Raw genomic sequence first — 22,745 nt, forward strand, 5'->3', positions numbered from 1 at the left:
CGTCGCGGCGCTCGGCCGCGGTTCGAAACCTGTCGGTCCGCATTCCAGTGTCGCCGGTGAACGCCGAGCGTTAGCGGGGCCCCTCGTCGTCGTCAAGCGTGTCTCGCGTCGCGTCTCGTCGTGCCTGCGCGTCGGCACGTAGCGCGAGGAGCCGACTAATCCGGCATTCGGGTCGCGCATCGGCGTATCGATAGTTTGCAGACCGCCGAACGTGAGCATGTAAAACGGCGAGGCGGAACGGAACAGAACGAGGCGGAACGAAGCGGGGCCCGGGATCACAAAGGAGCGCACGGTGCGGAGCACGGGCCGCACGCTCGGCGCTCTCTTCCTCCTCTCGCGCGGCGCGAGAGAGCCGACGTGCCTGCGCCGGATTATACTCCTGAGGAACGGCGCGATTGTTTCGGCGTTGGATCGGAAAAAGGGTAAGCGGTGCGCGGCTGCCGAGCGATCTCGACCTCGTCGAATCGATCGCACCGATTGTGCATCCAAGTGCGCTTCTGCGCTCTTCTTCCCTTTTTGTCGCTCGAAACCTCGCGTGGACATCGGCCGATCGATGCTCGCCGTTCCGCGTCCGGAGGAAGCGTCCGATCGTGATTTCAGCGCAAGACCACGACGTGAAGATTTTTTTGCCAGTAAACGGGTTCAGTTATCGTCGATCATATTTTTTTTATTAGAAACGAGCGTTTGATTTTGTCAACTTTTTCTCTGCACCTTTTTGGGACTTTTTGCACTTGAGAGTCGTTCCTGTCATTCGCATGTGTTACGTTTTAAATTGCAGAAGAAATGGAGAAGGTACAAGTGAAAAGGATAGGACCGATTTTTTCTACATTAATTAACTATTCATAGACAAATTGTCTTTTATCAATCATGAATTCGAGGATTCTATCTACAAAAAAATCTATAGAAAAGTAAATAACGATTAAATTTAAATGAAGATTAATTTGCGTCGAAAGAATCGACAAACCCATCTTTCTTAATAACCTGCTTTTGTAATTTTTTTAGTGAGATGAGACTGATGTGTGTGTGTGTGTGTGTGTGTGTGTGTGTGTGTGTGTGTGTGTGTGTGTGTGTGTGTATATATTCTTGCTTCAAGAGAAAGAGAGTGAGAGCGAAGGAAGAAAAAATAAACAGACGTAGAGGAAATGCGGATAGGAAGTGCATAAAAGAGGGGGCCCGAAACAAGTGTATCCGAGCGACGAGGGGAAGGGGGAGGTGAGGGGGGCGAAAGGGGAATCAAGATTTCGTAGAGGAGCACAGGAGGATTTAAAAAGAAGGCTTCTCATTCGTTACCGCGTGCGCCAGCAGCGTCCGCTCCGAGATTCCTCGCGTTCTTTTTTAAAATCTCACCTATTCGCGAGCGGCGATCCAGATCCCGTCCTCACCGTCGTCGCTCCCGCATCATCGTCGTTTCCTCTCGATCGCGATCGCGATCATCGTCATTATCGTGCCCATTAAACGCACCGTGAGACACAATCGAGCGACACGGAAGCGATGTTTCAGGTCTGAAAAAGATACTTTTCGATATCTCAAGCGAGGAATGCAATCCTGCACTTTATTGCGCGTCAAATGCTCCTTTTGTACGTATCTGAAACATAAATAATTTTATTATCGAGTTAGAACAGATGCAGGTAGTTTCTTCAAATCTTCGAACGCGCAGAGTACACTCTTCACTCATAAAACTTCACGAAAGATCTGCGGATACGAAATATGAGTTGCATTTTTACGTACACTGAGAAAAATGATTTGATTGTATCAACAAGACGTATCTGATAGAATGCATTTTGGTTAAACTAACCAAGAATTTCTAGTTATCACGATAGGACTGGATATTTTATAACCAGAACGTTTAAGGGGATGCTGGAGCTGCTAGTGAACTATTTTTTCACTATAGCGATGGTAATTGCAGTTTCGAAAATTCTCTTTGTTGCTTGTGCAGAATAAAAAATCCTTTTCCACAAATGAAGCATAGATAGAAAGAAAGTCCGCTCTACAGGACTTTATATTCAAAATGGAACAAAGTTAGAAAAGACAAATGCAAGTTTTTAACTTTTTTCCATTTTGAGTATAAAGTCCTGTAGAGCGGGCTTTCTTTTTATCTATACTTCATTTGTGGAAAAGGATTTTTTATTCTGCACAAGCAACAAAGAGAATTTTCGAAACTGCAATTACCATCGCTATAGTGAAAAAATAGTTCACTAGCAACTCCAGCTTCCCCTTAAGTCACATTTTTATAAAAAACTAAACTTTTATATTTTATGAATTACTCTCTAAATTTCGTGTAGTGGAATCTCACTCTTTTGAAATATCATTTCAAGTAATAGTGATCTCAAAAGTTTCAAAAGAAAAGAAGAAGAAAAGAGTATTGGATCGGTTTTCCGGATGGTTATTTATAAGGTGATAACACAAATGTTACTTGCGAGAACGTCACGTCTGGCCTGGCCATCTATCGGTCGCCTGGTGAATCAGAGATGGGAATCACACACACTTGTGTTGATTTTTGTCTCTTGTTCCATAATCGAGTACATTGAAACGTATGATGTAAAAATAATTAATACTCGCAAAGTAAGTAGAAATTACTATTTTTTCTATATTAATTATATAATTTCAAATCAATTTAATAAAACACATTTTTTGTTTCTGTGGAAACGTGAAAAATACGTTTTTAAAATTTAGGTCTAAAAACGGTTTCTATTTAAACCGTTTCTTAAGGAGAAGCTGGAGTTGCTAATGAACTATTTTTTCACTATAGCGATGGTGATTGTAGTTTCGAAAATTCTCTTTATTGCTTGTGCAGAATAAAAAATCCTTTTCCACAAATGAAGCATAGATAGAAAGAAAGCCCGCTCTGCAGGACTTTATACTCAAAATGGAAAAAAGTTAAAAACTTGCATTTGTCTTTTCTAACTTTTTTCCATTTTGAGTATAAAGTCCTGTAGAGCAGACTTTCTTTCTATCTATACTTCATTTGTGGAAAAGGATTTTTTATTCTGCACAAGCAACAAAGAGAATTTTCGAAACTGCAATTACCATCGCTATAGTGAAAAAATAGTTCACTAGCAACTCCAGCTTCCCCTTAAGTCACATTTTTATAAAAAACTAGACTTTTATATTTTATGAATTACTCTCTAAATTTCGTGTAGTGGAATCTCACTCTTTTGAAATATCACTTCAAGTAATAGTGATCTCAAAAGTTTCAAAAGAAAAGAAGAAGAAAAGAGTATTGGATCGGTTTTCCGGATGGTTACTTATAAGGTGATAACACAAATGTTACTTGCGAGAACGTCACGTCTGGCCTGGCCATCTATCGGTCGCCTGGTGAATCAGAGGTGGGAATCACACACACTTGTGTCGATTTTTGTCTCTGGTTCCATAATCGAGTGCATTGAAACGTATGATGTAAAAATAATTAATACTCGCAAAGTAGAAATTACTATTTTTTCTATATTAATTATATAATTTCAAATCAATTTAATAAAACACATTTTTTGTTTCTGTAGAAAGGTGAAAAATACGTTTTTAAAATTTAGGTCTAAAAACGGTTTCTATTTAAACCGTTTCTTAAGGGCTGGAGCTGCTAGTGAACCATTTTTTCACTATAGCGATGGTAATTGCATTCGAAAATTCTCTTTGTTGCTTGTGCAGAATAAAAAATCCTTTTTCACAAATGAAGCATAGATAGAAAGAAAGTCCGCTCTACAGGACTTTATACTCAAAATGGAACAAAGTTAGAAAAGACAAATGCAAGTTTTTAACTTTTTGCCATTTTGAATATAAAGTCCTGTAGAGCGGACTTTCTTTCTATCTATGCTTCATTTGTGGAAAAGGATTTTTTATTCTGCACAAGCCACAAAGAGAATTTTCGAAACTGCAATTACCATCGCTATAGTGAAAAAATAGTTCACTAGCAACTCCAGCATCCCCTTAATAGACTGTACTATAAGAATTTGGTTAGTATTTTCCAGTTGGAGCTATAAAACTTCTAGTTATATTACACTAGACATAAGAACAAACGAAGATGCAATCGGAATTTTGGTTAATCGCAGGGCACTCCAGCAGCATTCTATTGTTTCGTGTCGTGCGTGTGATGCATGTTCGGGAAACGGATCGGCACGGACGGCACGTTTTCCTCCTGTAGTGAAATGAAATTAGTTAGTGGAATGGCTGTGAAGTGGCTGCTGAAGTGATGGCGGATGAAAAAACGTGTTCTCTTATATTTTTTTATACAGGGTGTCCCGTAATAAACGCCTAACCTCTCGTATGCCAATAGAGCAGATCGAGATGAAGAGAAAAGTCCCATACCATTTTGCGACATTCGCAATAATAATCCTATACCTCGAGCGGCTCGGCACTCGCCTCCGCGCGCTCTGGATTCGCTTGACTCTAATATGCAATATTTCGATTATTATTGCGAATATCGCAAAATGATATGGGACTTTTCTGTTCATCTCGATCTGCTCTATTGGCGTGCGAGAGGTTAGGCGATTATTACGGGACATCCTGTATAAATATCAACGTGATATTTCATTTACAGCAATCCAAGAAAACTCACGGTAATGAAACAGAAAAACGTTTCTTTTCACTAAACAGTTATGTTAATTTAACTAAATACATTTAGTATTATTATCAAGAAAATCTGGTAAATTTAACAGGAAGGAATTAATCATGCTCATCTGGTAATTCCTAAAGGAATTCTGATTCGTCCATTTTCCAACAGACAAACTGGTTGAACCTGCCAGATTTCTAATTAATGCAACCAGATTTTTTTTCAGTGTACGTTGCTCGATGATGTATCGTTAAGTGTCCCTGATGCGATATATTTCCTGACTCAAAACTTGCCGCAACTTCCCTCCTGGTTTTTAGGATCCCTTACCTGTTAAGTTGTTAACGACACGAAGAGCTCGTCCTTGCCACCATCACGTCGCAATTCTCGATCCTCGATCCCATAAACGCACTACGATCCTTTGTTGGCACAGCAATGACACGGATTGTCATTTATGGCATTGCCGCTCGTTCCATGTAGAACAGGAAGGCGAGCAGATCTGTTAGCATTTTCGGCAGAGGAGTACCTGAGCGTGAGAATCTTCGAGCTCGCCTCGCGTCCTCTCGTGAAACAAGTACCGGTGTATGAGTACCGGCTCGTGATTGTCCTTTTTCTCGCTTAGGCTTCCTACACTACGTAAATCACGCTAAATTGAATATTCAAGATGTCAGGTCGTTCACGTCGTTCAAAGGTTCAAAATAGGAGTTCCGCATTCAAGAATCGATTCCGCATTCGAGAATCGATAGCAATTTGCACTGTTGATATTCGTAAATCGCGCTACAGTGAATCGTACAAATTGCTAGTGGAATCCCTCGTGACGGTTTCAATTGATTTCTCTATTATATAATATACTGTTATCTTACCATTATGTCTATTATTTACATGTACGTATTAGGGAGACACTAAAGTGAATGATTATACTCTTTATATCCCCCCAACGATTTTATATAATCTTCAAATTACGAAAAATCATTACAAAATTCGTGTGCGTAGTTCATACCAATCGAAATTAAACGATTAGAATCGCCACGCACGTTCGTTCAGCAGCCGAACGCTTGAATGCCTGTTAATACGAAGGCGCACATCAGCCAGATTAGGCGTAATTATGCCACTACGTTCAATGCGTGTAAGCGCATTGGTCGCGCGTGTTCCCGTGCCAGGAGGGGAGCAGAGAGAGCAGCGGACAACCACTGCTTTGGAATTCGGCTTCTTTATTTTTACGAGAGGTAACATCGGAAACCAGCCTCTTTGCGGCCCTTCTCACCTGTTACATACCACCGCCATTTATGCTACCATTTAACCAGAAGTTAAGAGTCTCCTCATACATAAAACGCGGCGAGCTGCCGCCACGCCGATAGCCCATAGCGCACACTCACATCGTCTCCCTTTCTCCTCCTTTTCTCCTGTCATCCCCTATCTCTCTCTTTTTTTCCTCTCTTCCTTTTTTCCAAGTTTACCGATTCGAAATGAAAGATTCGCAATAGAGAGTCGCTCGCCAGAAAGTCGCATTCATTATTTTGCTCTGTTGTTCTTCCTAATTTGTTTACTTAATATTGGGTTGGCCAAAAAGTAATTGCGTTTTTGTCCAATAGATGGACATACATGTCTTGAAACGTAACTAACTTCATTCTAAACCGCAAATTCATTATGTAGGTTAACAACTCACGGTTCAAGCTTGTTTTAGAAAAAGAAAGCACGCGATTTCGTTAACAATTGTTTGTTTGCCGTCGATTTCAAAATGGAAAATCAAAAAGAACATTTTCGTCATATTTTGTTTTGTTACTTCCGAAAAGGGAAAAACGCTGTGCAAGCTCATAAAAAGTTATGTCATGTATATGGCGAAGATGCTTTAAAACTGCGGCAGTGTCAAAATTCGTTTACTAAATTTCGATCTGCAGATTTTAATGTGAAAGATGCACCACGCTCAGGAAGGCCAATCGAAATTGATGATGACAAAATAAAGGCACTGATCGATTCCAATCGGCGTTTAACGACACGAGAGATCGCTGAGAATCTTGACATATCGAAATCGAGTGTTGAAAACCATTTAAAACGACTTGGATACATTAGTAAGCTCGATATTTGGGTAGCACATGAGCTGAAAGAAATTCATCTCACTAAGCGTATTGACATCTGCGATTCTCTTTTGAAACGTGAGGAAAATGATCGATTTTTGAAATGCATGATAACAGGCGACGAAAAATGGATCGTCTACAACAACGTCAAACGAAAAAGATCGTGGAGCAAGCGTGATGAACCTGCTGAAAGCACTTGAAAAGCAGGTATTCACCAAAGAAAGATTATGCTGTCAGTCTGGTGGGACTTTAAAGGTATTGTGTATTTTGAGCTGCTTGCGAGGAATCAAACCATTAATTCAGACGTATACTGTCGTCAACTGGATAAATTAAATGATGCCATCAAACAGAAACGTCGAGAATTGGTGAATCGCAAAGGTGTTGCGTTTCACCATGATAACGCTAGACCACGTACAAGTTCGGTCACTCGTGAAAAATTGTTGCAGCTTGGATGGGATGTGTTACCATGATGTTACCACATCCACCATATTCGCCAGACCTGGCACCATCAGATTACCATTTGTTTCGTTCTTTGCAAAACGCCTTGAATGGTAAAACCTTTACTGCTGATGAGGATATGAAATCGTTCTTGGAATTGTTTTTGCTGAAAAAGATAAGAACTTTTTTGAGCGCGGAACCATGAAGTTGCCTGAAAAATGGCAAAAGATAATCAAACAAAATGGACAATATATTGTTTAATAAAGTTTTTGTTTCCCATGAAAAATTCGCCTTTTATTGGGTTGGCCAAAAAGTAATTGCGTTTTTTTCCAATAGATGGACATACATGCTTGAAACGTAACTAACTTCATTCTAAACCGCAAATTCATTATGTAGGTTAACAACTCACGGTTCAAGCTTGTTTTAGAAAAAGAAAGCACACGATTTCGTTAACAATTGTTTGTTTGCCGTCGATTTCAAAATGGAAAATCAAAAAGAACATTTTCGTCATATTTTGTTTTGTTACTTTCGAAAAGGGAAAAACGCTGTGCAAGCTCATAAAAAGTTATGTCATGTATATGGCGAAGATGCTTTAAAACTGCGGCAGTGTCAAAATTGGTTTACTAAATTTCGATCTGCAGATTTTAATGTGAAAGATGCACCACGCTCAGGAAGGCCAATCGAAATTGATGATGACAAAATAAAGGCACTGATCGATTCCAATCGGCGTTTAACGACACGAGAGATTGCTGAGAATCTTAACATATCGAAATCGAGTGTTGAAAACCATTTAAAACGACTTGGATACATTAGTAAGCTCGATATTTGAGTACCACATGAGCTGAAAGAAATTCATCTCACTAAGCGTATTGACATCTGTGATTCTCTTTTGAAACGTGAGGAAAATGATCGATTTTTGAAACGCATGATAACAGGCGACGAAAAATGGATCGTCTACAACAACGTCAAACGAAAAAGATCGTGGAGCAAGCGTGATGAACCTGCTGAAAGCACTTGAAAAGCAGATATTCACCAAAGAAAGATTATGCTGTCAGTCTGGTGGGACTTTAAAGGTATTGTGTATTTTGAGCTGCTTGCAAGGAATCAAACCATTAATTCAGACGTATACTGTCGTCAACTGGATAAATTAAATGATGCCATCAAACAGAAACGTCGAGAATTGGTGAATCGCAAAGGTGTTGCGTTTCACCATGATAACGCTAGACCACGTACAAGTTCGGTCACTCGTGAAAAATTGTTGCAGCTTGGATGGGATGTGTTACCATGATGTTACCACATCCACCATATTCGCCAGACCTGGCACCATCAGATTACCATTTGTTTCGTTCTTTGCAAATCGCCTTGAATGGTAAAACCTTTACTGCTGATGAGGATATGAAATCGTTGTTGGAATTGTTTTTGCTGAAAAAGATAAGAACTTTTTTGAGCGCGGAACCATGAAGTTGCCTGAAAAATGGCAAAAGATAATCAAACAAAATGGACAATATATTGTTTAATAAAGTTTTTGTTTCCCATGAAAAATTCGCCTTTTATTGGGTTGGCCAAAAAATAATTGCGTTTTTTTCCAATAGATGGACATACATGCTTGAAACGTAACTAACTTCATTCTAAACCGCAAATTCATTATGTAGGTTAACAACTCACGGTTCAAGCTTGTTTTAGAAAAAGAAAGCACACGATTTCGTTAACAATTGTTTGTTTGCCGTCGATTTCAAAATGGAAAATCAAAAAGAACATTTTCGTCATATTTTGTTTTGTTACTTTCGAAAAGGGAAAAACGCTGTGCAAGCTCATAAAAAGTTATGTCATGTATATGGCGAAGATGCTTTAAAACTGCGGCAGTGTCAAAATTGGTTTACTAAATTTCGATCTGCAGATTTTAATGTGAAAGATGCACCACGCTCAGGAAGGCCAATCGAAATTGATGATGACAAAATAAAGGCACCGATCGATTCGAATCGGCGTTTAACGACACGAGAGATTGCTGAGAATCTTGAAATATCGAAATCGAGTGTTGAAAACCATTTAAAACGACTTGGATACATTAGTAAGCTCGATATTTGGGTAGCACATGAGCTGAAAGAAATTCATCTCACTAAGCGTATTGACATCTGCGATTCTCTTTTGAAACGTGAGGAAAATGATCGATTTTTGAAACGCATGATAACAGGCGACGAAAAATGGATCGTCTACAACAACGACAAACGAAAAAGATCGTGGAGCAAGCGTGATGAACCTGCTCAAAGCACTTGAAAAGCAGGTATTCACCAAAGAAAGATTATGCTGTCAGTCTGGTGGGACTTTAAAGGTATTGTGTATTTTGAGCTGCTTGCGAGGAATCAAACCATTCATTCAGACGTATACTGTCGTCAACTGGATAAATTAAATGATGCCATCAAACAGAAACGTCGAGAATTGGTGAATCGCAAAGGTGTTGTGTTTCACCACGATAACGCTAGACCACGTACAAGTTCGGTCACTCGTGAAAAATTGTTGCAGCTTGGATGGGATGTGTTACCATGATGTTACCACATCCACCATATTCGCCAGACCTGGCACCATCAGATTACCATTCGTTTCGTTCTTTGTAAAACGCCTTGAATGGTAAAACCTTTACTGCTGATGAGGATATGAAATCGTTGTTGGAATTGTTTTTTGCTGAAAAAGATAAGAACTTTTTTGAGCGCGGAATCATGAAGTTGCCTGAAAAATGGCAAAAGATAATCAAACAAAATGGACAATATATTGTTTAATAAAGTTTTTGTTTCCCATGAAAAATTCGCCTTTTATTTATATAAAAAACACGCAATTACTTTTTGGCCAACCCAATAGCATCTTGCTTTTTCTCGGCACAAAATTGCTATTTTATTGCAATTAAATATATCCGTCGACAAATACATACGCGTTCATCAGATGTGAATAGAATATTCACAGTCGCTCGCAGCATCAAGCTCAACATCGTTTCGTCGTGAAATCAAGGCGTATTCTCTCGTTCGTCAGGTTTTTCCGCCGTCGGGGAAACATCGGCACGATAATTTCACGAGTATTAAGGCGAGCGAGCGAGCGATGCGTGGGTGCGTAGTACGCCGGTACGACGCCGCGATCCCTGTGTGAATGGATATACCTACGCGCACCGTGTCGGCGTCGCAGCGTTAACTCAACGAAAAAGAGAATTATTACCGTCGCTCTTCGCCATCGCGCGCGCCCGCGAGTATATGGTTTTCTGATGGTCACGCGAGCGGGGCACGTGGGTGTAAAACGGTTCGCGCAATGAACGGCAGCTTTCGACGCCGTATATGGATATTTTCTAGATAGCCACGCGTCACTCAGCCTTGCCACCGACTTTTCTTATTGCCATTCTTCGTTAAACGAATGCCATTACATTTTTATTAATTACGGTTGTTGCAAATCGCTCGTGGCTCGTTTCTAGCTCTCAGCTATTATGTTTGTTTTCTTCATTTTACTTTCTCTGGCTCTTCAGCATGTAACAATAATATTGTGTGTAGGATTTATAACTTTATATATTTTCGTTGTAAAATTACGTATATTTTACTATATGTAAGATAACGTGTAAGTTGTTGCGACAGACAATCATTGTCATTCCGTCCTCTTAATGTTTAGGGCGAAAAATGTGTTCTATTTCCACGTGAACTCGGCGTTCTAAACTTAAACGGTATGCTTGCTCGGTATTAATTTTAGTGGGTCTTCGCTGGTGCTCCGCGAGCCGCGTATTTGCTTTCCCGCAAACGAGACCGGAAAACAACCAACATGAGAAATGCATGTGAAATGCCTAGTTAACGTTAATGGCACTGCCTTCTCTCTTGTTTACAGAATGTGTCAAGATGACGTCTATCCTCTCGTTATGTGGCATTGTCATTATCCTACTACATGGCCCGTTCGTGTCTACGCACGGTAAGTATTAGGGGTGTGATTTAGTTTTGAGGGTTTTTTTGCTCAAAAACGCATGTATTTAAATATGATAATGAATGAATACCTTAATCAAAATATTTTCCTTCCTTTTCTATAACTTTTTCCCATCTTTCTGGCAACAGATGGATTCCACCACGATAAAATCACTCTTCTTTTCAGTTGATCCATTCGTCGACGAATTTTCGCACTTCTTCCAAATTATGAAAGTGTGTATCCTCTAAAGCGTCTTGCATCGACCGGAACAAATAATAATCGCATGGAGCAATGTCCGGAGAATACGCGGGGTGCGGTAAGACTTGCCATTCAAGCTCTGATAGTGTTTGTTTCACTGATAACGCAACGTCAGGTCGAGCGTTGTCACGAAGAAGAATCACTTTCCGTCGTTTACTCGCAATTGGTGGTCGTTTTTGGTCCAATGCTTGCTTCAACTTGTACAATTGGTGTCGATAACGATCAGCCGTGATAGTCTCATGCGGATTTAACAGCTCATAGTACACTATCCCACCAAATACAGAGCATTACTTTTCAACCGTGAATATTGCGTCTCGGAGTGGATGTGATGGTTCGCCTGGATCCACCCATGATTTTCTGCGTTTCGGATTATCAAAATAGATCCACTTTTCATCCCCAGTAACAATCCGAGACAAAAGACTCTTCTTTTTGTGCCTGGCGATCAACGAAATGCAAATGTTCAACCGGTTCGCAATGGCACTTTCCGATAATTCATGTCGAACCCATTTCCCTTCTTTCTGAATTTTTCCCATTTCATGTAAATGTTTGGTAACTGTTGTACGATCAACATTTAATGCTCTGGCAAGAGATGGAGTCCACCACGATAAAATGACTCTTCTTTTCAGTCGATCCATTCGTCGACGAATTTTCGCACTTCTTCCAAATTATGAAAGTGTGTATCCTCTAAAGCGTCTTGCATCGACCGGAACAAATAATAATCGCATGAAGCAATGTCCGGAGAATACACGGGGTGCGGTAAGACTTCCCATTCAAGCTCTGATAGTGTTTGTTTCACTGATAACGCAACGTGAGGTCGAGCGTTGTCACGAAGAAGAATCACTTTCCGTCGTTTACTCGCAATTGGTGGTCGTTTTTGGTCCAATGCTTGCTTCAACTTGTACAATTGGTGTCGATAACGATCAGCCGTGACAGTCTCATGCGGATTTAACAGCTCATAGTACACTATCCCACCAAATACAGAGCATTACTTTTCAACCGTGAATATTGCGTCTCGGAGTGGATGTGATGGTTCGCCTGGATCCACCCATGATTTTCTGCGTTTCGGATTATCAAAATAGATCCACTTTTCATCCCCAGTAACGATCCGAGACAAAGGACTCTTCTTTTTTTGCCTGGCGATCAACGAAATGCAAATGTTCAACCGGTTCGCAATCGCACTTTCCGATAATTGATGTCGAACCCATTTCCCTTCTTTCTGAATTTTTCCCATTTCATGTAAATGTTTGGTAACTGTTGTACGATCAACATTTAATGCTCTGGCAAGAGATGGAGTCCACCACGATAAAATGACTCTTCTTTTCAGTCGATCCATTCGTCGACGAATTTTCGCACTTCTTCGAAATTATGAAAGTGTGTATCCTCTAAAGCGTCTTGCATCGACCGGAACAAATAATAATCGCATGGAGCAATGTCCGGAGAATACGCGGGGTGCGGTAAGACTTGCCATTCAAGCTCTGATAGTGTTTGTTTCACTGATAACGCAACGTCAGGTCGAGCGTTGTCACGAAGAAGAATCACTTTCCGCCGTTTACTCGCAATTGGTGGTCGTTTTTGGTCCAATGCTTGCTTCAACTTGTACAATTGGTGTCGATAACGATCAGCCGTGATAGTCTCATGCGGATTTAACAGCTCATAGTACACTATCCCACCAAATACGGAGCATTACTTTTCAACCGTGAATATTGCGTCTCGGAGTGGATGTTGATGGTTCGCCTGGATCCACCCATGATTTTCTGCGTTTCGGATTATCAAAATAGATCCACTTTTCATCCCCAGTAACGATCCGAGACAAAGGACTCTTCTTTTTTTGCCTGGCGATCAACGAAATGCAAATGTTCAACCGGTTCGCAATGGCACTTTCCGATAATTGATGTCGAACCCATTTCCCTTCTTTCTGAATTTTTCCCATTTCATATAAATGTTTGGTAACTGTTGTACGATCAACATTTAATGCTCTGGCAAGAGATGGAGTCCACCACGATAAAATGACTCTTCTTTTCAGTCGATCCATTCGTCGACGAATTTTCGCACTTCTTCGAAATTATGAAAGTGTGTATCCTCTAAAGCGTCTTGCATCGACCGGAACAAATAATAATCGCATGGAGAATATGCGGGGTGCGGTAAGACTTGCCATTCAAGCTCTAATAGTGTTTGTTTCACTGATAACGCAACGTCAGGTCGAGCGTTGTCACGAAGAAGAATCACTTTCCGCCGTTTACTCGCAATTGGTGGTCGTTTTTGGTCCAATGCTTGCTTCAACTTGTACAATTGGTGTCGATAACGATCAGCCGTGACAGTCTCATGCGGATTTAACAGCTCATAGTACACTATCCCACCAAATACGGAGCATTACTTTTCAACCGTGAATATTGCGTCTCGGAGTGGATGTGATGGTTCGCCTGGATCCACCCATGATTTTCTGCGTTTCGGATTATCAAAATAGATCCACTTTTCATCCCCAGTAACGATCCGAGACAAAAGACTCTTCTTTTTTGGCCTGGCGATCAACGAAATGCAAATGTTCAACCGGTTCGCAATCGCACTTTCCGAGAATTGATGTCGAACCCATTTCCCTTCTTTCTGAATTTTTCCCATTTCATGTAAATGTTTGGTAACTGTTGTACGATCAACATTTAATGCTCTGGCAAGTTCTGAAGTGGATTGTGTTGGATTTTCGTCCAATAATGCTTGCAAATCTGCATTCTCAAGCTTTCTTGGTTGTCCCGAGCGTTCTTTGTCCTTCACATCAGTATCACGACTTTTAAAGCGTCTAAACCAGTATTCACACGTCTTAATTGATGGGGCAGAATCACCATAAGTTTCCACAAGAATTCTATAACCCTCAGCCGCAGTTTTCTTTTGATTAAAAAACAAAAGCAACGCGTGTCGAAAATGCTCTTTCGGAAGTTGCATTTTTACGATGATACAAACACGACTGTTATTGCATCTGTTGCTACAATGCTACTAAATGTCATGGATAATGTCAACACTGTAAGCAACAACAGTTATCGGAAACAGCTATTGGAACAACCTGACACTACAGCCATTAGTTGCAAAACCCTCAAAACTAAATCACACTCCTAATATAATGTATTTTTGCAATATTTCGAAATCACTCGTTTCGGATCTTCCTGCTATTATTTGAAGGCGGCTATTCATTGATTTCACGGCACTGTTAATCAAAGATCTCGGAAATTAAAATGCAATGCTTGGCATTCGCAGGAGAGAGACAGGAGCTGGGCATGTCTTTTACCCGACACCCGCAACCTCTGGCCGCTCCGTTAAATGATGACGTGAATTTCGAGTGCAGTCTCAATCTCGCCGCGGAGTATTTCGCGTGGCATCACAGGCCCTTGGGATCAAACAAATGGACGCCGCTGTCCCATCCCAATGGAACGACTAAGGACTCGTATACCAACGGCGGAAAAACATCACGGCTCCTCATCAATTTCGGCGACGAGTCGAAAGCCGGAGACTACCGCTGTATCGCATTCTTTGGTGAGTCTTCGCGGCGAGTCTTTGCATAAAAATAAAAGAAAACAATGTTTTTATAGATTATTAAATCTTTCTTTCTTTATATTCAATGAACATACAATATGTTTCTTTTGTTTTATATTAAATCTGCAATATAATGTACTTTGAAAATAGAGATTTATATCTCAACGTTGTGATAAAAATTAAAAGATAATTTTTTAAATACATCACAATATTTGTGTTTAATCTATTTATAGGTACGAGCGGTTTGGCGTCTGATCCAGCGAGACTGACGCTCGCGACAATCCAGAGGTTCTCCGATAAGAGCGACGTCTTTATCCAAGTGACGGAGGGTAACACCGTGCCTATCACGTGTCCGGTGCCGTATTCCGAGCCAGAAGCCATAGCGCAGTTTTACAAGAACGACATTCTCATCGAGGACGCGGACCTCGTAAATAGCAAGACCATGGTCATCAAGAGTGCCCGACTGACCGACAGCGGAGCGTATCACTGCAGCGCGAGCAACTACATCACGCTGCAGATGTTCACGAGCAACCGCAAAACAATCCTGACGGTGCACGCGAACACTACTTTCCAAGCACCGTACTTCACGAAGCAACCGCAAACGGAATACACGGTGACGCGCGGCAAGAACGTCACGTTGGAGTGTTTTGCCGCCGGTTATCCAGTGCCGCGCGTCACCTGGAGCCGCCTGGGTAGCTCCTTGCCGTTGAAGTCGATAAGATCATCCACCGGCTTGACGATAGTCCACGTGCAACTGTCCGATCGCGGCGAGTACGACTGCGTGTGGAGCAACGAGGTCCAGCAGATCAAGTCCGTGATCATCTTGAGGGTGGTAGAGCCACCTAGAGTCATCAAACAACCGAAGGCGTCTACGTTCGCCGAAGGCGGGGAATTGGAACTCTCTTGCAGCGTAACCGGTGAACCAGAACCGACCGTCGAGTGGCTGATCAACGGGCAATCGCTGATGCCCAGCAAGAATCAGGAGATCAAGGGCTCGACCCTTCTCATATCCGAGGTCGAGAAGAAGCATGCCGGGATCGTCCAGTGCGTCGCCAGTAACGAGTACGGGTCGCACTCGGGTTACAACTTGCTGCAGGTAAACCCGAAGCAGCACGTCCTGGGCGGCACGACCGAATCGAAGCCGGAATACGAGACTATATCGAGGCACAAACACACCAGAGGTGGAGGTAGGCGCAGAGGCAAGGAAGGAAAGAAGAAAGGCGCAGGTAGTTATTTGCATCGGTTGCGTTATCGTCATTGCACGCGTTTCGTTATCATTATCATGTTATCCGCGTTTGCTTGAGATATCGCTGATTAAGTCCTCCAGAACTCCGGGTTAACTTTAGCCACGGAGTATGTCCAAACTCGTAAGTTTCGCTAAATATCGAATTGTGTGATGGTTTTTTTGTACAGTCTCAATTTCAGCTTATTCTGATACGATACTTAATTTAACATACCAGCGCTTTTTAATGAATAAGTTTAGTAAAGACAGTTTTCGGTAGAACACGATAAAGAGACTAAAAAAACACAAAGAAATCAAACATTTTAATTATTGGTACAAAAGTATGTATGTGGAACTGCATTAAGGAAAAAAGCTTGATTTTATAGCCCGTCAATGACTTTACATTGCCTCAACAAAATAAAGAAGACATCATAATTTCAAATTCAATCTCCATTGGACAACTAGCGTCGAGATTTATATATTAAAAGCGAAGCAGGAGAAGATTGAACGAAGCTTTTTTGCGTAGGGGGTCCAGGGGGCGGAGCCCCCAGCCAGAGCTCACAAGCCGCCGAAGGCGGCAGTGCGAGCGAGTCGGTTGTTTTTGCCACTTTTCCTCTGAACGATGCCTTCCCTCCGCTTGCCGCCCACTATGCACTCAATGGCGCGTCCTCCGGTGGACAATTTTAGCGCCCCGAGATCCGGGCTTTAATTAATAGCCGACGCGCAAACGGTTACACCAAACACTGCACAAATGCCAATTATTGCAAATTACTGTTTTTATAATTTTATTTATTGTACCAATAAGCAAAGTTTTATTTTTATTGTGCTCTTTTATCTTCTACTGAAAATTATCTTTTTTTTACCAAAACTTTTCCAACGACGAGTTTGCAGTACGATTTATCGTCTTCCACTTCACAGCGATTTTGATACCTCCGACTCAACCCAACGTCACGCGATTGTCCGACGTTTCCGTGATGGTGCGATGGACAGTGCCGGAAAACAAGGGTTTGCCGATACAATTCTTCAAGGTACAATATCGGGAAATCGGCCCGAAGGTAAACGGCAAGCAAGCAAAGTGGATGACCGCCAACACCGAGATACCGAATCACGTGCGCTCCTTCGAGGTGACCGATCTGCAGCCCGATCATACCTACCGATTTAGGATCGCCGCGGTGTACTCGAACAACGACAACAAACTGAGCCCGAACTCCGTACGTTTCCATCTGACCAGAAAGAAGGGCTTTGAGAGCAACAAGATGCCGATACCGCTGCTGACCAATACCGAGGCGATAGGGCCGCATCAGGTGTTGCTGATCTGGCAGAATCCCGACAGGAAGACAAAAATCGACGGGTTCTACATATATCATCGTGCGACCACCACGGCCGGTGATTATTTAAAGACCACCGTCGAGGGGAAGGATGCCTTCAACATGACCATCTCTCACTTACAAGCCGACACCGCGTACGAGTTCAAGCTACAGAGCTTCTGCGTGGACGGGGCGTCGGAATTCTCGCAGATCCTGCGGCAGAAGACCAAGAAGCTCGTCGAGCACCCGGTTGAACAAGTGGTCGCGGAAAATAAACTGAAGCCGATCGAGAATAACAAACCTGTCAGTATACACGTTACGCATATAGTCGGTGGAGTACTCGGAGCAGCTGTCCTCTTGGTCACTCTCACTCTGAGCGCGAGATACCTGTATAAGAAAGTGAGATGTAAGCAGAGCCAAGAATCGCAAGGTGACGGTACGTGGTGGTGACGAAGAGCAATTTATGTAATAATTTATATATAGATATATACAGGGTGGCCCATTTTAATTTATACAGTCGATTTTTTAAAAAACTAAAAGAGATACGAAAAAATGTTTCAGACAGACATGTCACGATTTCGAGGGGGACATAAGATGATACCATTGGTTTGACCTTGAATAGTCGTTTGAAGGTCACGCGAAGATCACCTTCAATTTCTTAAATTGAAAGCCCAACTTTTTATTGCAGATTCTTATTCTCCATCGAAAAGTAACTTTTGTGTGAAACATTTTTCCGAAAAATGTCATCTTATGTCCTTAAAATGATCTTCAAGATGAGTTTTGAGGACATTTTAAGGACTTAAGATGACATTTTTCGGAAAAATGTTTCAGACAAAAGTTACTTACTTTTCGATGGAGAATAAGAATCTGCAATAAAAAGTTGGGCTTTCAATTTAAGAAATTGAAGGTGATCTTCGCGTGACCTTCAAACGACTATTCAAGGTCAAACCAATGGTATCATCTTATGTCCCCCTCGAAATCGTGACATGTCTGTCTGAAACATTTTTTCGTATCTCTTTTAGTTTTTTAAAAAATCGACTGTATAAATTAAAATGGGCCACCCTGTATATACAGGGTGTTTTCTCTAACTGTAGCACTTAGAATATCTCTGCTTGCTTTGATGATATGAAAAAAGTCAAAGGACGAAAATTGTTCGATTCAAAGAGACTAGTACTCTGGTAAGAAAATTATTTTTTTTAATGTGACCTTTCACAAGATATCAAGGTCATGAGCATTTTTTTAAACGAGATGGTATATTTTCCTTAACGAAATGATGTACTTGTAAAAAAACGAATTCAACCATACAGAATATGTTGACCTTCAAATGACTTTGAACGACAAAAATCACGTTTAGGAAAAGAAACTCTATTGTATGTATATAACTACAAAGATATACCTTTTTTACAGATGTTCGAAATGATCGCCGTTTACTTCCATACACTTTCGAATTCGATGAATAAACGATTGTTTTACGTTTTTGAGAGATTCCGGAGTAATTGCGGTGCACGCACGCTGAATTCTTTCTCGCATATCTTCAGGTGTTGTCGGAATATCGCGATAAACTTCATTTGCACGGAACATACTCAACGAATCATTTCCTGATCGCTGGACTGGACGTGGTGGAAGAATTTCTTGGCCGGCTCGATCACCAGATCTTACGCCTCTTGATTTTTTTCTTTGGGGACACCTAAAAAATGAAGTTTATCGCGATATTCCGACAACACCTGAAGATACGCGAGAAAGAATTCAGCGTGCGTGCACCGCAATTACTCCGGAATCTCTCAAAAACGTAAAACAATCGTTTATTCATCGAAAGTGTATGGAAGTAAACGGTGATCATTTCGAACATCTGTAAAAAAGGTATATCTTTGTAGTTATGCATACAATAGAGTTTCTTTTCCTAAACGTGATTTTTGTTCAAAGTCATTTGAAGGTCAACATATTCTGTACGGTTGAATTTGTTTTTTACAAGCTACATCATTTCGTTAAGGAAAATATACCATCTCGTTTAAAAAAATGTTCATGACCTTGATATCTTGTGAAAGGTCACATTAAAAAAATAATTTTCTTACCAGAGTACTAGTCTCTTTGACTCGAACAATTTTCGTCCTTTGACTTTTTTCATATCATCAAAGGAAGCAGAGATATTCTAAGTGCTACAGTTAGAGGAAACACCCTGTATATAATAATTATCGAATATAACGTTCTTCTTTTTTCTAATAATGGGACAGGAAAGCCGATAGCAAACGGACGAGTAATGGTGAACGGCGGAGTCACAGACTCCAAAATTAACATTACATCTAATCCGCTTGCCGGTCTTGACGCGTCCGAAGATATAATGCAGCCTAAGGTCAGTATTTGTAAGTAACAACATCTGCACTTTTGTTTCACCGGGAAGAAAGTAATCGGACTGTGCTTATTCACTTGGTATTTGGCGAAATGTAACATTGAAGTTTCTTCAAGCATATAATGAAGTCTCTCTGCGCATATCTCAATTTGATTTCTCGCGAAACATAATCGCCTGATCTTGCTCAATCATTTACTTTCCTTCCGGCAATCAGTACGATCCCAGACGAGTGCAGGAAACATATTAGTCGTGTGCACGCGAGTCCCGATCGCTTTGACGATTCAAAAACTGATTGTAAATCCACTTAATTATAATTGTGATGAGATTCTGGCTCGCGTCTCGCATTCACGCGTAAAACTCGACGTCGATCCCTGCACTCGTCTAGGAATGTGAGATCCCACGTCGAAAATAGTCCGACGTATTAAAGAGACTAGTATTTTCTAGTTTTAGCATTCGTCGCGCGCTGCTCTTTAATTCTACTCGCTCTCTGCACTCTCTCTGGAGCCGCTTTTCTTTTGTTTTTCCGAACGCAACACACGCACGTTACCACTTACACGCTCTAGATCTGAAAAACGAAGCGAACGAACGAACGAACACGCATCTTTCTAAATCCAGAGCGGGCAACAGTCGTCGATGGAAATGACGTCGTTTCTAAACGGCCAAAACAACAATGGCAGCAACAACAGCCATAACAACGGCGACGCAGCCGGATCTGACGTGAACGTCACGTCGCATAACGAGCCGTCGTCGCTGCTTCAAGGACCGCTGCCTATCGAACAACGTTTGTGAGAATGTGATCGCAGCTATGTCTCGGTGTTTAGACGGCGACACGACCCTCGTCGCCAGCGGAAGCGGACGTTTCGCGCCGATAATCCAAATCACGCGCGCAAGCAACGCAAGAATTTATCCGCGCGATTTATTTAACGGTTTATCGGTACGATTTGTCGACGCGTCATCACAGCGAGACCCCCCCCCCCCCCATGAGAGAAAATGGAACTTAACTTATAGACTGTAATTTAACTTCAGCTAACGTAATGAAGAGACTGTTGCAAGACATTTACAGGGTGTCTTGAGTAGATATGCTCAAACGTATTGCTACCGTAAATTGGGATTGATTTGGCGTGACTTTCATGTGCCCGCACCGAACAAGGACCTCGTTATTTACAGGTTTCGTCGACTCCCATATTTTATAACGTCAATATATCACGTCCCCCATGTCCTCCGTTTCCGTCAGCATGGGGCCATTCTCGCGCGAAGCGATAGCCGAAATAGTTCCACTTTACAGTAGATTAGAAAGTAAACGATCTGGTTGCATCCCGTGACACGCGTTCTTTGTCTTTCCCTTTCTTTTTAGTAAGGAAATGTTATTAAGAGTCTTGTCCGTTAAGTGGATATGAAATCAAATGACTGTACCTGTAAAATAACTCCCTGACTCGATATTGTTACGTATCCACTTAACGCTCGTTAGTTAGTAAGCATCGAGAATGACGTTTAGTAATTTTTATATCCCTTTTTGCGACGTAAACACTTTTGTATCAATTTTACGGCGGGCAGCTCTTTAAGAAACATTATAATGTGAAGTCTCTTTATAAGAGGGTACGTAGGATATATTACATTATACGTACAATTAAACGTTAAAATCGCTGATAACGCCAATGTTGAAAAGGAAGTAGTGTCATTTTTTATGACGGTTACTAGGAATATTTTAATAGTATAACGAGCACATAATGGTTGAGTCATATATTGTTAACATTATATCATGTCTGCCTGTTATTTTTATGACAATGTTTTTTCCTAGCTGCAGTAGTAGAAGTTGAATAACTTTTGAACTTATCCATGACTAACGTAAAATTATGTCACGCTATTCTGACAGCGTGACTTAAAATTATATTGTAAAAATAATAAATTTTGATAAGTAAGTGAAAGAATTATTTATCTCGATAATTGACGTGTGCACTAGCGGAAAGAAAGACAAGAAATGGTAAATACGTATATGTATGAAACAAATGTCTTTAATAAATTGTTTACCATTTTTGAATTGTAAAGACACTGCAGTTGCATCTGTACGAATCGACGATAAAGCTAGTGAGAATATCACATTTGTACATACTAGTATAGTCCAAGCGATAGATGAATACCATGTGCCTTATATCTTGCCTGAGAGTAATGATTATTAAAAACAATGACTATTTATATATTTCTCTATTTGTAAATCACCATTTTGCGTACTTAATTTTTTATAAAATAAACCATATTCAAAATACATAAAACCTCGTTATGCCATCTATTATATTTTCAATTCAACATAGCTGAATAATTATATTTAATAGATGTAGCAATTATGTATTGGGTCGTCCGGAAAGTTCGTGCCGATTTTGAAGGAAAATTCAAAGGCAGTATTTTTTTATGTCGATAAATATTTATTGACTTATGTATGCACCGTTTTGTTTCACAACCTTTGTCCATCTTTCACGCAACTGGAAGATTTCATTCTCCCAGAACTTCTTAGGTTTCTTGGCGAAAAACTCCTCAAGGTGGTTTTTTACGTCGATCAAAGAGTTGAAGTTCTTGCCGCTAAGAGAATTTTGCACAGACCTAAATAAGTGAAAGTCTGAAGGTGCAATGTCTGGTAAATACGGTGGGTGAGGTAGCACATCCCAGCCAAACTCCAACAATTTTTGTCGGGTGGTCAAAGAAACTTGAGGTCTGGCATTGTCCTAATGGAACACGACGCCCTTGCTATTAGCTAATTCTGGACGTTTTTCCTGAATCGCTGTCTTTAATTCGTCCAGTTGCGAGCAGTACTTATCTGCATTTATCGTTTGGTTGTGTGGTAGGAGCTCATAATATAGGATTCCTTTCCAATCCCACCAGACACAGAGCATGACTCTTTTTGGATGAAGGCTGGCTTTCGGAATGGTTAATGCTGGTTCATTTCGCTTACCCCAGTATCTTTTTCGTTCTACATTGTTGTAAATGATCCATTTTTCGTCACCCGTCACTAATTGCTTCAAAAATGGTACGTTTTCGTTGAGCTTGTACAGCGAGTCGCAGATGGAAATGCGATCCATTAAATTTTTTCGGCCAAATTATGCGGAACCCATACATCATAGCG

General features: G+C 41.0%; 1 protein-coding gene across 6 annotated transcripts; it reads left to right on the forward strand.

Moving 5' to 3' along the window:
- The first annotated feature begins 90 nt into the window (after positions 1 to 90).
- LOC105286670 (interference hedgehog) lies at positions 91 to 21,895 on the forward strand. 6 transcript variants are annotated; one of them, XM_026973090.1, is made up of 7 exons: positions 91 to 422; positions 10,906 to 10,986; positions 14,479 to 14,754; positions 14,988 to 15,980; positions 16,895 to 17,719; positions 19,515 to 19,633; positions 20,246 to 21,894. In XM_026973090.1, the coding sequence occupies exons 2-7, from the start codon at positions 10,917 to 10,919 to the stop codon at positions 20,417 to 20,419; spliced, it is 2,457 nt and encodes an 818-aa protein (XP_026828891.1). In that variant the 5' UTR covers positions 91 to 422; positions 10,906 to 10,916; the 3' UTR covers positions 20,420 to 21,894. The 6 variants fall into 6 exon arrangements, with proteins under 6 accessions (XP_026828891.1, XP_026828893.1, XP_026828890.1 ...); XM_026973089.1 differs by lacking the exons at positions 91 to 422; positions 20,246 to 21,894 and adding exons at positions 4,813 to 5,766; positions 20,075 to 20,212 and having other exon boundaries at positions 19,515 to 19,643; XM_026973091.1 differs by lacking the exon at positions 91 to 422 and adding an exon at positions 4,841 to 5,766 and having other exon boundaries at positions 19,515 to 19,643; positions 20,246 to 20,378.
- Positions 21,896 to 22,745: the final 850 nt, after the last annotated feature.

Source organism: Ooceraea biroi, chromosome 10, assembly GCF_003672135.1.
Source record: "Ooceraea biroi isolate clonal line C1 chromosome 10, Obir_v5.4, whole genome shotgun sequence".
Lineage (NCBI taxonomy): Eukaryota > Metazoa > Arthropoda > Insecta > Hymenoptera > Formicidae > Ooceraea > Ooceraea biroi.

What these genes read in the sequence shown, in the direction of transcription:
- LOC105286670 (XM_026973087.1), top strand. Translation starts at nt 5,646, where the DNA reads ATGCCACTACGTTCAATGCGTGTAAGCGCATTGGTCGCGCGTGTTCCC. An exon ending in CCGCTGTATCGCATTCTTTG is followed by an intron (nt 14,755 to 14,987) that starts GTGAGTCTTCGC and finishes ATCTATTTATAG; the next exon opens with GTACGAGCGGTTTGGCGTCT. An exon ending in AAGATATAATGCAGCCTAAG is followed by an intron (nt 19,634 to 20,245) that starts GTCAGTATTTGT and finishes TTCTAAATCCAG; the next exon opens with AGCGGGCAACAGTCGTCGAT.